Source organism: Pollicipes pollicipes, unplaced genomic scaffold (genome assembly GCF_011947565.3).
Source record: "Pollicipes pollicipes isolate AB1234 unplaced genomic scaffold, Ppol_2.1 Scaffold_1600;HRSCAF=1878_pilon_pilon_pilon, whole genome shotgun sequence".
In the NCBI taxonomy this organism is placed as follows: domain Eukaryota; kingdom Metazoa; phylum Arthropoda; class Thecostraca; order Pollicipedomorpha; family Pollicipedidae; genus Pollicipes; species Pollicipes pollicipes.
Window position 1 is genome coordinate 17,222,763 of NW_023595962.1, and position 16,616 is coordinate 17,239,378.

Consider the following 16,616-nt stretch of genomic DNA (forward strand, 5'->3'; position numbering starts at 1 on the left):
CTACGCTCCCTCTTTTCACAACCATTTGGCCTTACTTTGTCGCCACTGCGTTGCTAGACAACATCTCAAGTGGGTTGACATCTTGTTGACATACCAAACGAACCATGCCATCAAACATGTTGAGCGGCGCTGTGGTCAGCCCCCTGGCGGCCCCCAAGGGGACCAAGATGGCTTGTGAACTCTGCCAGAAGCCTGCCCTGCTGCTGTGCACTGGCTGCCGCTGCGCGTACTACTGCTGGTAAGATGGCGTGTGAACTCTGCCAGAAGCCTGCCCTGCTGCTGTGCACTGGCTGCCGCTGCGCGCATAACTGCTGGTAAGATGGCTTGTGAACTCTGCCAGAAGCCTGCCCTGCTGCTGTGCACTGGCTGCCGCTGCGCGTACTACTGCTGGTAAGCGCGCCGTGGGAATTATTTCGTTTTGTGGAGGGGGCTCATTATCTAATTTGTTCAGTGCATTAGCGAGGAACATTGTTCACATAGATAAGACAGTAGTATTAGCCTTATTCCTCGAGGAAAATCCAGGAAAATGGAGATATAGTTGGGTCGATGTTTCGGTAACATGCCTTTATTGAAACAATAACACTTCTGCTCTTGTTTCGATAAAGAGATGTTACCGAAACATCAACCCAGCTATATCTTCATTCCCCTGGTTTTTATCCGAGGAATAAGGCTAATACTACTTTCTTATCTATGGTAATCATTATCACCTTACGCGTTCGCCCACACGCTGCAGGCTGAAAAATGTAAAATGTAATGAAATTATAATTTTCAAATGCTCGTGTAATCTAATTACGGAAAAAATAAAAGCATGAATTGTGCAATTAAAAATATAAATAAAGACCATTCTAAGGCATCAATGTTTACTGAATACTATACTCGAGTGAGTCGCCGGAGGGGTTTCAGTCGCGGTGTGCTTTACGACTTGTGCTTACCACGCAGTGATGACCACCAGAAGACGGCCTGGGCATCGGTGCACTCCAAGGTGTGTCGACTGGTGGGGGCGCTGGGCAGCGCGCGCGCCTTCTGCACCCTGGAGGAGCGCCGGCAGCGCGACGAGACAGTCCGGCAGCAGAAGGTGGGGGGGGGGGGGGGGGGGAGACTCACTCCGACGGACACGGCGGGGCGAGGAGCCTCCGCCAGTGGCGCGGGGGTCAAACACCCCCTTACAGTGATAGCTGAGTCGAGCGTCTTTCAACAGCAACGGGTAAGTAAAATGTTTTTGACAGCACAGTGGAAAGTTCTTCCGAAGCGAGAAGACGGATCGAACGGGCTCCGGCAGCAAAACGTGGGTCAAGCATCCTCTGGCAGCAGAAATCAGATCAAGTACGCTCCGACAGCGGATGGTACTGAGCCAAACACGTACCGGCAGCAAACGCGAGTCGATCGCTCTTTGTCACCAGTCACGCGCGTGATTTTTCTACGCTCGCTCTTTTGACAAATATGGAGGCTCGTTTTGCTGCCACTGCGTAGATCAGAAATCCGGAGTAAATACCTCAGAAATCGATCTTTTCAGAATAAGGCTGAGTGTTTGAGTGGACTGATTAAATTGAGCGCGTTTTTATATATGTAAGGTGAAGTGACAATGTTGTATTGGGTACGAGTTCAGGCCTGGTACTCCCATAAACATGTTTGTAGCGAAGTCCTCGCGCATTTACTCACGACTGTTTGTTTCCTGGTGGTGTGGTGCTCGTTATGTCTAAACATCCGACTTACCTTGTTTTCACTGTTCTATACAGTATTTTACTGTTTTTGTACCTGTTACAGTTTGAAATGGACGTCTTACTTTCCGGGGTGAATTTCTCACTAACTTCTGTGGTTTTCTCAACTATTTCGGCGTTGTCAACCGCCGCGGTGTTAATATCTCGGGTGTTTTCAACCCCCCTCCCCCCCCCCAACGTAGCTGTGAACTGGTCCGGTGTGTTCCACCCTTCCGTAGTTCTGAACTGGTCCGGTGTTTTCCATCACTCTGCAGTTTTGAACTGGTCCGGTGTGTTCCACCCCTCCGTAGTTCCGAACTGGTCCGGCGTTTTCACCCCTCTGCAGTTCTGAACTGGTCCGGTGTTTTCCACCCCTCTGTAGTTCTGAACTGGTCCGATGTTTCCACCCCTCCGTGGTTCTGAACTGGTCCGGTGCTTCCACCCCTCTGTAGTTCTGAACTGGTCCGGTGTTTTCCACCCCTCTATAGTTTTGAACTGGTCCGGTGTCTCCACCCCTCCGCAGTTACGAACTGGTCCGGTGTTTTCCACCCCCCTGTAGTTACGAACTGGTCCGGTGTTTCCACCCTCTGTAGTTCTGAACTGGTCCGGTGTTTTCCACCCTACCGTAGTTCTGAACTTCTCCCTTGTCCTTCACTGGCCTGGTGTTCGGAGCCGCCGCGGTGTTCTGCTGTTGCGCCGTGTGTTAACGGCATTGGCCGCCGCCGCCCGCAGCTGCGGATCATGCAGACGTCGATCATGTGCGGCACGCGCCACATCTTCAGCGACCGACCCGGCCTCGCCATGCCCGCGGCGAAACAGGCGCTCACCATGGCGGCCGAGGTCAGGACACCATGGCGGCCGAGGTCAGGTCACCATGGCGGCTGAGGTCAGGTCACCGTGGCGGCCGGGGTCAGGTCACCATGGCGGCCGAGTTCAGGTCACCATGGCGGCCGAGGTCAGATCACCGTGGTGGCCGAGGTTAGGTCACCCTAGCGGCCTGGGTCAGGTCCCGGTACAGCCCCGTGGCAAGGCTCAGAACGGGGGAGGGCTGTGTGGACCGCGGCTGGGCGCGGCCATGGCGGTCGGCACAAGTTAGGGAAGAATAAGGGCTGGGACACGCTTGACAGAAATGCATTGTAGCAGGTATGGCTGTTCCCATGCGGAGTTTGCTTGACGTCGACATGCTTTTGCAGGCTTGCTATTGAAAAATGTTCGTTCTATCGCCGTTGCCACAGAAACTTTTCTCAACATATTTTCCACCTATAAGCAAGCGTAACTGCGGCGCTGGTGCTGAGCTGCGTTGCTCGAGCCGTGGTGCTGAAATGCCGAGCTGATGCTGAGCTGCGGTGCTAAGCTGAAGTGCTGGCGCCGCCAGGTGTTCGGCGCGTCCAGTGTGGAGTTGATCCGGCCGTTCCTGATGCTGGCGTCGGCCTGCGTCCTGCTGGGCGAGCTCAACAGCGCCGAAGGCTATCTGTCCCAGGTCAGAGGCCGTCCTGCTGGGCGAGCTCAACAGCGCCGAAGGCTATCTATCCCAGGTCAGAGGCCGTCCTGCTGGGCGAGCTCAACAGCGCCGAAGGCTATCTGTCTCAGGTCAGAGGCCGTCCTGCTGGGCGAGCTCAACAGCGCAGAAGGCTATCTGTCTCAGGTCAGAGGCCGTCCTGCTGGGCGAGCTCAACAGCGCTGAAGGCTGTCTGTTCCAGGTCAGATGCCGCCATGTTGAGCGAGATCAGTAACGCCCGAAGGCTTTCTGTCCCAGGTCAGAGGCCGCTGTGTTGAGCGAGCTCAACAGCGCCCAAGGCTTTCTGTCCCAGGTCAGAGGCCGCTGTGTTGAGCGAACTCAACAGCGCCCAAGGCTTTCTGTCCCAGGTCAGAGGCCGCTATGTTGAGCGAGCTCATCAGCGCCGAAGGCTATCTGTTCCAGGTCAGAGGCCACTATGTTGAGCGAGCTCATCAGCGCCGAAGGCTTTCTGCTCCAGGTCAGAGGCCGCTATGCTGAGCAAGCTCAACAGTGCAGAGGGCTTTCTGTCCCAGGTCAGAGGCCGCTGTGTTGAGCGAGCTCAACAGCGCCCAAGGCCTTCTGTCCCAGGTCAGATGCCGCCATGTTGAGCGAGATTAATAGCGCCCAAGGCCTTCTGTCCCAGGTCAGAGGCCGCTATGTTGAGCGAGATTAATAGCGCCGAAGGCTTTCTGTCCCAGGTCAGAGGCCGCCATGTTGAGCGAGATCAGTAGCGCCGAAGGCTTTCTGTCCCAGGTCAGAGGCTGCGGCGCGGACCGCGTCAGCGAGGCTTGCCATCGCGGCGGGCCACGTCCGCCAACGGTAAAGCAGTCATGGCAAGTGATGCATTCCCATTGGCTGGCGATGAGCCTTGGTTTCTGGCGGAGTGAGCTCCGAATGGTCACACGCTTGTGGCGTGCATGAAAACTTTCTGTGGACATTTTGCAAGCATGTGGCAATCTGGAATGCGCGTATGCGTCGAGATCACCCTGCTCCAACTCTGTGGTCATGATCCGTGCAGTTTTCGTGAAAATATGACGTCATTTCGTTCCTTTTCAAACCAAAACAGTCGATTCCATTGGACTCTTTGAGAACGCAACATGCCAGTTTGCAGCCCACCTGGGTCGTCAAAGACCATAGACGTGGGCTGCAAGTGCGGTACTAAACACATATGTTGCGAACGGCACACCAATGTGCACATAGAACAGAACAAGCGGAGCATTGTGCCGCTGAAAAATGTTCAATCTGCTATCTTGCTACTTATTTTCTTTCAACGGCTACGTCCAGGCTGTAAGATTGCGTTTGACTCGCAGTGAAGTCTAAATGGATTCTTTAACCGTCCAAATGTACGCAGTCAGACTGGAATTGCCTCCTCAATCGTTTGCTGTGAGACGGAGTTACAGTCGGTCCAGCCGAAACATCAGTGAGCCAACTGAAATAGAAGTATAGTGCGCCTATCGGGGTATAATGAATGTCTGATATATCATACGTGCACCAAATCGACTGGAGTCATCTGCGTAATAGTGATATTGAATAAACAAGAATAAATGCATGGACCGACTCATTTCCTGAGTTGCTGCCGGCGGAACGTGCTCAGCGCAACCGATTCCGAAAATAAGCGGTGGCTGTTTAGCCGCAAACGGCGTAGATCCAAAATTGCGTGGTGCCGTTCAGAATCAAAACCGTCACGCGCCGCGTGGTAGAGTCGAAATGGACTTCACTAAAACGAAGTCAAGCGCAAACGCGTATGCTCCCCTTCCTGAGCCTAGCCACCGAAGGCAGATACTCCGTCGCGGGCAGCCTCGAAGCCGGGATCTTGCCGTGGTGAGCCGCTGACGCGTGTGGCGGGCCCCACCTGACCGGAGCCGCCGTCTTGCAGGGGGAGTGGACTCTGATCTACGCCAAGAGCGAAGATCACGCCCTCCGGGCCTGGCTGTTCCGTGGATGGGGCCAGCTGTTGGCCGCCAGGCGGGAATGGGTGCAGGTATAGTTTGCTTGTCTTGCCAAAAGGTGGCCACGTGTGTCGTGTGAGCAAAACATGTTGCGGGCTCGAAATGCGCTGCGGGAATGAATTCTGTCCACGCCATCAAATTTAACCAATCTTTGAACCAGCAATACAGTGATTAATTTGTAGCCACGTTCCTTCATGACCTTCACGACGCTGATTTTCTATTTGCACTCACTGAAATTCACTTTTTGTAATCCCTGAAGTAATTTTGAGCCAGCTCAATTGATGCGGTGTCTTGACATTATCGCCACAGGCAGATTGCATTCCATTATTTTTCTGAACGCATTCTAAAAGACTGTGAAGTGTCGTGATGCATTCGAAAATCAGCGTAACGACAGGTGACGTGACAAGTCAACGCGGCAAGAGGTGACGTGACGACAAGCCAGCGTGACGAGAGGTGACGTGACTACATGTCAGCGTGACGAGAGGTGACGTGACTACATGTCAGCGTGGCGTGAGGTGACGGAACGACGAGACAGCGAGAGATGACGGAACGACGAGACATCGAGAGATGACGGAACGACGAGACATCGAGAGATGACGGGACTACACAGCGTGGCGTGAGGTGACAGAACGACGAGACAGCGTGGCGAGAGATGACGGGACTACACAGCGTGGCGTGAGGTGACAGAACGACGAGACAGCGTGGCGAGAGATGACGGGACTACACAGCGTGGCGTGAGGTGACAGAACGACGAGACAGCGTGGCGAGAGATGACGGGACTACACAGCGTGGCGTGAGGTGACAGAACGACGAGACAGCGTGGCGAGAGATGACGGGACTACACAGCGTGGCGTGAGGTGACAGAACGACGAGACAGCGTGGCGAGAGATGACGGGACTACACAGCGTGGCGTGAGGTGACAGAACGACGAGACAGCGTGGCGAGAGATGACGGGACTACACAGCGTGGCGTGAGGTGACAGAACGACGAGACAGCGTGGCGAGAGATGACGGGACTACACAGCGTGGCGTGAGGTGACAGAACGACGAGACAGCGTGGCGAGAGATGACGGGACTACACAGCGTGGCGTGAGGTGACAGAACGACGAGACAGCGTGGCGAGAGATGACGGGACTACACAGCGTGGCGTGAGGTGACAGAACGGCGAGACAGCGTGGCGAGAGATGACAGGACTACACAGCGTGGCGTGAGGTGACAGAACGACGCGACAGCGTGGCGAGAGATGACGGGACGACGAGACAGCGAGAGGTGACACGACGACGAGACAGCGTGACGACTTTTTAACGGGCCGGCACCTGTCATGGAGCGTCAGAGCCCGACCGCACGGGACCTCTGACCTGACCTTTGACCTGACCTCTGGCCTCTGACGGGTGTCTTGTCTTGGATTAGGGTGCATTGCCTCCGGGGCTCAAGCGTACTGACGGATGGAAGTCTGCTGCCGCGCCACAGCTCGTGCCGCCGACTTCTGGTGCGTCAGATCTGCTCATGTCACCGGCAGGCGAAGTGGTGCTGCGCCGAGGACGTCCACCACTGCGCCGAGGCGTTTGGGCCGCAGGACGTGCGGTGCACTCTGGGCTACTTCCGCCTGGCGGAATCTTTGCTACAGATGGAGAAGTTTGACATCGTCTCCTCGCTTTTTCGCCAGATTGTGACCATCTGGCAGCAGTACTTCTACGGCGGTGAGCGTAGTGGCGTTGCTGCTGTGACGGTCCGATGCCGGTGCGATCAGAGCAGAGCAGCCAGGGCATTGTGCATGCTGCCCGCATCTGCACGCCAGTCAATTAGCAATCAAATGCATGCGTGATTTCGTCCAGAAACTTGAAATGAGGGTGTGGCACTGTGGGAGTTTGAAAAAGCGGGAGATATGGAAAATCTTGCTCTCTGTGTGTGTGTTGGAATATTCTATGAGTTTTCGACCAAAATTTTTGTCTATGTTGAGCCTTTAATGAATTTTCAACAACTGGGGACAGCCAAGGGCCGGTGCTTCCAGCTATCGACTCCAGGCACTTGAAACTACTTGGCAAGCGAACGGCTCGAAGTCATAGGTAACCGCCTGGTGATAAGAAAGATTTACTGGCTAAACACATTATAAGCCTATACACCATCGCGTGGCTTCCTTGCAGTGGAATGGACACTTTCCATTCGTTAATTTACTTACAAAGAGCAACGCTGCCTTCAGATGTCATATTCATTAAGCTCTTAACCTGACCAAAATTCGACAGTATTAGCCGACACTATTGCATATTAGGCGTTTAACTTTGTGCGCGGCCATTGATTCGCCTTTTTGTTTTCTATCTTCGATAAGTGACCTTACTTCAGCAGTCTTATCTGATTGTTGTGCGCTTTTAGAGAGAGACAAACTGCTCTCGGGGTACCGAAGTGCTGAGCTGCTCGAAGAACGAGCATCAAAAGAAACCAGTAGTGGTTCCAGCAAGACGACATGCTGCCAAGGGAAACAGCGGGGGGGGGGGGAGGGGCTCAGAACCGGCTTCGAAGAGAAGGGTGTTAGTCGGGACTTTTATGTGTAGTGGTCTCCGCATTCCCTGGCCTTGAGTGCACCCGATTCGTACAGTTGGGGATACTTGGGGGACACTTGGGGCGCGATAATAATCTGATGATCTAAAGCCGTTCTAGCCCAAGCTGGGCAGTTCATATCAAACGCAGATGTGCAATATAACCTTGCACACCACCAGAACAGCCTGGCCATGTCTATATGCATATGAAAACTAGCTGAGTACACTATTGTTAGGCGCGCGTGTTGCAGTCAGCGGTTTTTCTACTATTCAAGTTTCATCAGTATTTTCCTTACTGGGCACTTCGCGCCGTTTTTCATTCAGCTACTTCAGCTTTTGGGGCCACAATTCTATCGCCGCTTTACAGCTTAGCGATATTATCCGGCATACATAAGTAAATATTAGAAAGGAGTAGATGGAACAGTGAGGGAAAGCTGCAAGACAGACAGCGGATTCTGACCAATTGTATAAACATAGGTATGAAAAAGCTGTACACAAACCTCCAAAGAAGCTATTCCTTTTCTCACTGGTGATGCCTGTCACACATTCAGGCATTCGCAAATAAAAATAAAAGTCAAAACAACGTGTTGAATCTTTTGTTAATAATGCATTGCGTCGAACAACAAAAGCCCTTGGTAATACGATCTGAAAATGTTTCAGGTAACGAACCCCTTGTTTGCAAGATGCACAGAGCGGTTAGAAAAATAGCGCGCCTCCCAATTCAGGTTGTGCGTAATATTCAATTGATTTCCGATAGGTTGGTAGGTTAGAGCGCCTGCCTTCCGATCCACCCACCCGTGGCGGGGTGGATTCGAGTCGCTTTAGGCGCTCGCTATTTGCCCTTGACTGGAATAGCCTGGGGCCGGTGGCAGCAGCCGTGCTTAGGGTCACTTGACGTCAGAGAGTGTGATGGACCGTGCAAGCATTGCGGTGCGTTAAGCATTCGCCACTTAATTCTGCCGCTGACCTGGAATTTCACGATCGAACGTGACGGGTCACGGGTAACGGGTAACGGGTCACGGTACACAACAAGCGCTGCTTAGCGTGGGCTCTGGTCCCCAAAATCCATCAGGTCCACAACAAGCGCTGCTTAGCGTGAGCTCTGGTCCCCAAAATCCATCCATTCAGAAGGTTCGGAGTGACTGTTTGGAATATTAGGGAATAAGACTCTAATAAATGAAAATTGTCCGCTTCTGGTGAGCCGGTCAGCTCAGGTCAAAAGACAAAATATGCGCAACTGCGCCATATTAAGAAACCAATATAAGTGGGGCCGGGGTAGGGCGGTGGAAACACGGCATATTTGTGCCCCATCCCACAGTTTTTTTTTCCAAAATCGTCTTGGGCAGAAGTGTACAAGTGTGCCAAACTTTTCGACCATGTTTGCGTAGGCCAAGCGGTCCTGATCACGCTAAAATGGTTCGGTGATCCTTAGCGCCACAAGTGACGTCATCATCACGTCGCTGAAGTGCAAGTTACGATTGTTTGATACCAATTATCAAAATGATCCATGACGCTCCAAAATTGCCAAAGAAAGAGGACATTTGAGCCCCGTAGACGGTCACGACCAGGCTCACGCCATGCATTCAGATTCCGAAGCGTACCGTTTGATGGCTCGACAGCCAGTCATGACAATGTTTGCACACAGGTCTCTGGAAGCATTCATTGCCGGCTGTCATAATGACCCGCGCTCACACCCATGCGATTCCCGTTAGTTGCCGAGTCGTAAGGGGACGATTTCACTTCACTGTGATTTTGTGTTGTTGAGACAGGAAGGGTGATGATTTCACTTCGCTATAATATTGTGTTGTTGAGGCAGGAAAGGTGATGACTTCACTTCACTTAAATATTGTGTTGTTGAGACAGGAAAGGTGCTGATTTCACACACCGAAAAGGTGATTTTTTCGCTTCACTATGATATTGTCTTGTTGAGGCAGGAAATCGTTTTACGTCCGCCATTGACCGATTTTCGGGAAAGCCGCAAATTTCGTGGTTCCTGTGTTAAGCCAGCGTGTAGCGTTGACGCGTTGTCACTTGGCGGCGAGCACCGTTACATGGTACCAAGATGCCGAGTTGTATTCGGCCCGTGAGTTCATCGACCTATGAAAGCTATAAGCGCCCATAAATCTTAATTGAAAGTTACACAGCCCGTTACCCTCTCAGCGTCTTTTGTAATCTGCAATAGGGACTGGAGGCAGTGCTTGTGCAATACACAAATCGGGTCGAAAAATAAGTTACGCAAGGTAAAATTTGCATGTCATGCTTGAGTTGCTTTTAAAAAAAACACGGTGCGATGTAGGGGTTCTTGGTAAACCTGATGCATATAAAGAAGCCGTGATAAACATTTAAACTATTTTCTTATGCAGAAACAAGCTAATGCAGACACTACAATATAGAAACAGTACTTAGGGGAGCACTTGGAGGTCGTTAAAAGGCCTTCATCAAAATGCAGGCAAAATGGCAGTGTTCAGAATATGCGCAAGTGAGCCATACTACAAATCAGAGGTGCAAGAAGGATGATCATGATCACACCAACACTGTGTTTCCATTGAGAGATATGTTCTTCATGATATTTGTTCCTGCCAAAGCTGCTTACGCGACCAATTTGCAAAAGAAACGCATGGCTGGGGTAGCCTGTCATCAGAGCCCGAAAAGCTTAGAAATGTTTTTGAGGTCCTTAGCTAATGGTAGCAGCATGTCCGAACGGAGAAAACATGTTCGTCAAGGCCATATTTTTGGGAAGCGTATATCCAATGTGAGACTAAGCATGTTTGTTGTCTACAGATGGACAGAGATAGGAAGCTTGGAGACTTGGTTTTTTCCCAGGAATTGAAGGCAGTGTTTTGGTCCTCCAACAATGGCAACTTTTCCTTTTATAAAATGAAAATCGCTCTGCATTATCGGTTTGGTTTTATGCCGATGAATATCTGTGTGTTCAGTTTAGAGAATTGTTCAGCTCTTAAAGCTCTTTCAGCTGCTGTTAAATGCCTTTTCGCCTGTTGCTTTGTATCTATTGAAAAATGATAAAAAGGTATGTTAATCTGTCATCCGCAGTGTTTGTGTTTCGGACGTTCAGTTATCTTCATTTCACGTCTCCCCCTCTCTTTCTCTCGCTCTCTCTGTCCTTACTTTATTAAAATCACATGCACCACCCACGAGCTCTGATCTCGCGCACTCCCCGGAACAGGAGCAGCATCTGCTCTCTGGGGCATGGGCTCAGACCTCGCGCAGTCCCCAGAACAGGAGCAGCATCTGCTCTCTGGGGCATGGGCTCAGACCTCGCGCAGTCGCCGGAACAGGAGCAACATCTGCTCTCTGGGGCATGGGCTCAGACCTCGCGCAGTCGCCGGAACAGGAGCAACATCTGCCCTCTGGGGCATGGGCTCAGACCTCGCGCAGTCGCCGGAACAGGAGCAACATCTGCTCTCTGGGGCATGGGCCCACCGCACCATAGCGTTACATCGTCAGAGATTACCGCTCTTCGTGCGTTGGATATGTTCAGGAATTAGTAAGCCATTCATGGACTGAACTGGATGCGCCAAGAAAATATCAAAGGGCCTGGAATGGGATGTCATTTGATTCGAGAACTGTGGGACCCACATGAGCTGGACCGCCTATGACAGCATGTCTCTACATTTATATGTTGTTCTCAGTGGTTAAGTAATCCCCCATGGCCTGGGCTTGACTGCATTTGGAACATTGCAAAGGACGTGGACAGGGAATGGAATGAAACATTACTTGGTTTAATAAAATTTTGACGTACATTTAGGTTTGTTGATTTGAAGGAAAGATGAATCAACGCATATCTTACATCGTTTGGGTGTAAATGGAAGCCAGCTTGGTAACAACCAGGTACCATCCAGCTTAAGCGCAGCTTGGCGAAGTGGCTCACTCACTGGGCGCCTGTTCCAGCAGAAGTGGAGGAGGGAGAGGTGCCCCACCGGCTGTCGGACCCGGAGGTCATCGAGGCCCTGCACGTGCTGACCTTGATACGAAAGTCCTTCACCTCCACGGGGGATGACGCCGCAGCCGGCTCGTCGCTGGCCGCAGTGAGGTGGGTCGGTCACGGTGAGGTCACGGCCAGGTCACGAAGAGGATACGGTGAGGTGACGGAGAGATCACGGAGAGGTCATGGCGAGGTCACGGCGAGCGGTGTAACCCCTGCCAGAGAACGACTGTGGCGCGGGCGGGCTGGGACGAAACCAACTTGATAACACCAATTTCAATCGGTCCTGTCTTGGGTCACCTGACCTGTTTCCTGCTTACGGCTACATTGTCGTGGCCGGCGTCTGGGCATGCGCATGAGATAACTTTCCAAGCCGAAGGCAGCACTGGTTAGCTTTTATCAGGAGCCCCTCGTGGTGGGACGATTAGTGAAGCAACGGGAGCACATGTGCAGCAAACCGTTTCCGAGTGCTTTGAGTAAGCTCTGGAGGCCCTGGGGCTGCTGGCTGGCAGGAGGGGTGGATTGGGAAGGACGGGGGGGGGGGGGGGGGGGAGATCAGCCCGGCGGCTGGTCAGAGCGCGCTCCAGGTGGTATGATGCCCTGGGCATGGGCTCGGACCGGCAGCGGCAACGAACCGAGCGGCCGCCGTCCTGCAGCCGTGCCCTGCCGGGGACGGGACGACACTGTCCTGTGAGGCTCACCCGGGAGAGGTGTACCACAGTCGGCGGGCAGGCTCTCGTGCTCTGCCGAGGACGGGACGACACTGTCCTGTGAGGCTCACCCAGGAGAGGTGTGCCACAGTCGGCGGGCAGGCTCTCGTGCTCTGCCGGGGACGGGACGACACTGTCCTGTGAGGCCCACCCGGGAGAGGTGTACCACAGTCGGTGGGCAGGCTCTCGTGCTCTGCCGAGGACGGGACGACACTGTCCTGTGAGGCCCACCCGGGAGAGGTGTACCACAGTCGGTGGGCAGGCTCTCGTGCTCTGCCGAGGACGGGACGACACTGTCCTGTGAGGCCCACCCGGGAGAGGTGTACCACAGTCGGCGGGCAGGCTATCGTGCCCTGCCGGGGACGGGACGACACTCCTGTGAGGCTCACCCGGGAGAGGTGTACCACAGTCGGCGGGCTGGCTCTCGTGCTCTGCCGGATGCGGGACGACACTGTTCTGTGAGGCTCACCCGGGAGAGGTGTACCACAGTCGGTGGGCTGGCTCTGAGCACGAGGGGAAAATTAGTTATGAAGGTTATGGCAAACATCATTGGAATTAGAGGAAAGGAGACGACTGGTTTGTTGGCGTAATTTTGTGGTAGGCTCGACCTTTTCCATTGATCAACCCCAATTCGTGTTGCATAACTATACTCCTCAATTAAAGATTCTAGATCTCGTTATCAGAAGAAAAGTGGGAACTATGAACCAACCCTGGGAATCAAAGCTGGTCCACGGTCTGTCAGGACGGGGATAAAAAAACAAAAGCCATGACTCGCGATGGTTGCCGTCTCTGAATGCGACGGGCGCCGCCGCTGGACGCCGCCGCCGCCGCGACCGCCTCCGCCCGCCGCGGCCGCCTCCGCCCGCCGGGCGTGGGCAGAGACCAGCAGGGTGCCTGTAACAGATCAGGCATGCTGTGGCCCCCGAACAACTGGCACATGGCTCGGTCATGAAGGTGTGAGGGCTAGCTGCCACCGGCAGCTGCCGCCCGGCATGGCACATGGCTCGGTCGTGAAGGTGCGAGGGCTGGCTGCCGCCGACAGCTGCCGCCCGGCATGGCACATGGCTCGGTCGTGAAGGTGTGAGGGCTGGCTGCCGCCGACACCTGCCGCCCGGCAAGTGCGGGAGGGCAGTAGTAGAGGACACGGGCATGACATGTAGCAAAACTCATTGGATCGAAGGACGCAGTTGAGTGTGTCCGGATGACATCTTCCTGAAGGCGTCATCAGGCGTATGCCAGCTGTCAAATTCTGATAAATATCCTGTTATAACACGCGCCCGGGTGGCCGGTTGAATACCCGTCGCCCAGGTGGGGGTCAATTTGACGCCCTAAGATCTCAAAAACTAAGATCATTAGAAACACCAAATTCATAGGGTGGATTGACCTGTACATGAAATAACCTGTGCCAAAATTTGAGATTCCCAGGTCATGACCTTGGGATCAAATAAGGTCAAACAATGTCAAACTCAAGATTGGCGTCCCAAGTGTCCCAGTGCCTCTTCCGCAACCGCCGTGAACCTATAAACATATTCTAAGCTAAGGTCAGTGGTGTCCTGTTATTTTCAGCTACCTTTTTGACGTTTATTGGGTCAATGTGACCAAATACCTAGGATGTTGCTTCTATTTTGCCATTCAAACAAGCGTCAGGCAAAACACTGGGCAGCATGCTCCTGAAAAAAGAATAGTTGACCTGGGCCATTTAGCGCCAGTGAACTACTCTGAGCTCAAAAAGGTTAATGGAACGTGTAAGTGGCAGTCCCTGCCATTAATCGGTTGCAAATGAAGGCCAGAAACTAACCCATAAACCAATATTTTGAGTGAAAAGCAGGTTGCTTTTAACTTCGCTCGACCTTCATACCTGACTCTAGGTCAATAGAATTGGTTGTAATTCTAAATTCGACTCGTTTACTGCCTAAGAAGCTATGTCACATGTGTATGTCTTTGTCAAACACTCCGTTGTCTCACACATTAAGCGATTTCCTGGGAATGACCATGGCCGAGATCCACGACTTGACTTTGACCTGCCATAGGTCAGCGACCTTACAAGGTACATCTAATTTTGACATCAAAAGATTCACCATTCAGTTCTCTACAGGTATGCAAATTTTTCGCGCAGCTTCGTTGAGCCGTTCGAAAATGATTTGAGGGAAGACTTTGGGAGTCAGTTGACCCCCACCCGATCACGTTTTAAAGTATGTTGGCCCTTTGTCGCCACGGGCATCTCAATCGACCTCTATTAGGCTGAATGCTTGTCTTTTGGCTTCAATTCACGATCTTATGTGCATCCTTTTCGACAATTATAAGCGCAGTAGCCAGATTTAAGCAACGGAGCCGCATTGGAAACTTGTCCTTTGTAATCACGACACACTGGTACGTGTGGCTAGGCAAGCCCGCCGCCTCGCTGCTAAATTAAGCCCGTTTGTTTCATAAATTGCGCCCACGCTGCTAAAGTTGGCCCGCTCGCCGCCTCGAGCTAAATCAAGCCCGTTCGTTTCATAAATCGCGCTCACGCACGCCAGACACACCATAACTGGATGTGACGGCCATCGAACGTCGTATGGCCAAAGAGGGGACAGCATTTGCGTGGCGTGTCTGTGACATCACGCGTGCCAGGGTAGCCTTGAAGAGGTCTGCACGAGAGAGTCTGCGCAGCTTCGCGGGGGTCTAGCTCTGAAACCGGAGGGTGCTGTGTCTTATGAAGGTCTAGTGGATTACACTGAATCATGTTAACCTTCAAAATGGTTGCCTTAGCTCAAAACACCATGCAAATGTGGAACATTCCCTTTAATGCAACCTTCGGCCAGCGCTTCGCGTCTTTCGGGCCTTCAGGTCGGGTCACTGATCATCAGTCCCGAGGTGCGCTGTCAGCCGACGGCGGCCCCGCCGGACGGACCACAGATACAGTCCGGCTGCACTGATGCCGGTGGGCGTCGGGCTCAGCACGCCGACTTCCTCTTCACCTGGGCCGCTGCCGGCCGACCGGTCCCCATGGCATGTGAATGCTCTCTACCTGAACGTGCCCCTGCGCACAACATGGGGGGGGGGGGGGGCGTTCATAATTTTCACAGTTCAAAATGCCTACAGTTCAAAATGTCCACAGCCATTGTGTCCAACAGTTTATGATGTCCATAGTTCGTAACGTACACAGGTCATAACGTCCACAGCTAACAATGTCCTTGGTTCGTAAGGTCTCCCTGAAGGTGCCCTAGCGCACCGCGGACCCGTGCCGCCGCGTGCTGTGGCGTCACATCGTCCCGGGCGGGCCCATCCGCCGTTCCATGAGGGGAGGGCGGCGGTGCACCGGAGCGAACCGTGTTCAACACGCGCGACGATTCAGTGACCTCGCCCCGCAGCTGAGCGAGCCCACAGTCTTCCGCTGCGACGTCTTCTTTCACGTGCCGAACGGGGCCGATTGCAATGCTGACGATGAAGTGGCTTCGTCGATTCATTTTGCATGATCGGGCAGTTTACCGACGGCTATCTCCAGAGGAAGCGGCAGGTCTGAGATACTACCACGGGGCTGATACTGCCTCAGAAACCTCTTCTGAGCAAGAAAGACGCTACTGGAGAGGCGGGATTCGTACCCGGAAATGTGCCACGAAACTACGTGCGTACACTCGTGATGAGCATATCATAAGTTGTTTTTCTTCGGGATGTCTGCGGCGTTTGTCGAAATTGTCCTGATGTCATATGGAAGAATTCCCGAACTCTCGCCGAAGTGCCGATTTCGAGCTCTGCACGTCCTTGGTTATTGTTTTCCGACAGCAAGTCGATTACACTTATCCAAGGCCTTGTCCACTCCTCTGTTGTCATCGCCTACAGGAGGCGATATGCATCCATGCAGCGAAGAAAATCGTCAAGCTATTTCCCATTTCTCTTCACCAGTCTATGGTCCCGTTCCAGCACAACACCGAGCCGCTGACCACCAGTGTGATTGCCCTCACCTGCCAGTCACAGTTGACTCGACCGCCCGTCCTTGTCGTCCGCCGGGTCACGCGGTCAAGGTCGAGCCGCCGCACGGAGACGCGTTATGGTGTCAAACACAAACAGTTCTAAACATTCAACGTATATTACAACCACAAATCACGTTTTGTGCTACATAATACAGGGAGTTGAACATCGGTACTAGTTATTTTGGTAGTAAGACTAATCCAATAACTGAAGAATGCCGCCACAAACTGAATAAATGAATGCGTTGTCAACAAAATATGATTACGGCTTCATGTACAAAAACACCACGAGAAAGGCGTAATACGCACTCGAGAAATTTTGGATTCTGGAAACTC

At 52.9% G+C, this 16,616-nt stretch overlaps 1 protein-coding gene across 1 annotated transcript; it reads left to right on the forward strand.

Annotated features, from left to right (window-relative positions):
* The first annotated feature begins 319 nt into the window (after positions 1-319).
* Positions 320-13,414, forward strand: LOC119110406 (zinc finger MYND domain-containing protein 12-like). The gene is made up of 8 exons (XM_037234259.1): positions 320-390; positions 940-1,075; positions 2,430-2,537; positions 3,073-3,177; positions 5,072-5,176; positions 6,663-6,843; positions 11,590-11,723; positions 13,373-13,414. The coding sequence occupies exons 1-8, from the start codon at positions 320-322 to the stop codon at positions 13,412-13,414; spliced, it is 882 nt and encodes a 293-aa protein (XP_037090154.1).
* Positions 13,415-16,616: the final 3,202 nt, after the last annotated feature.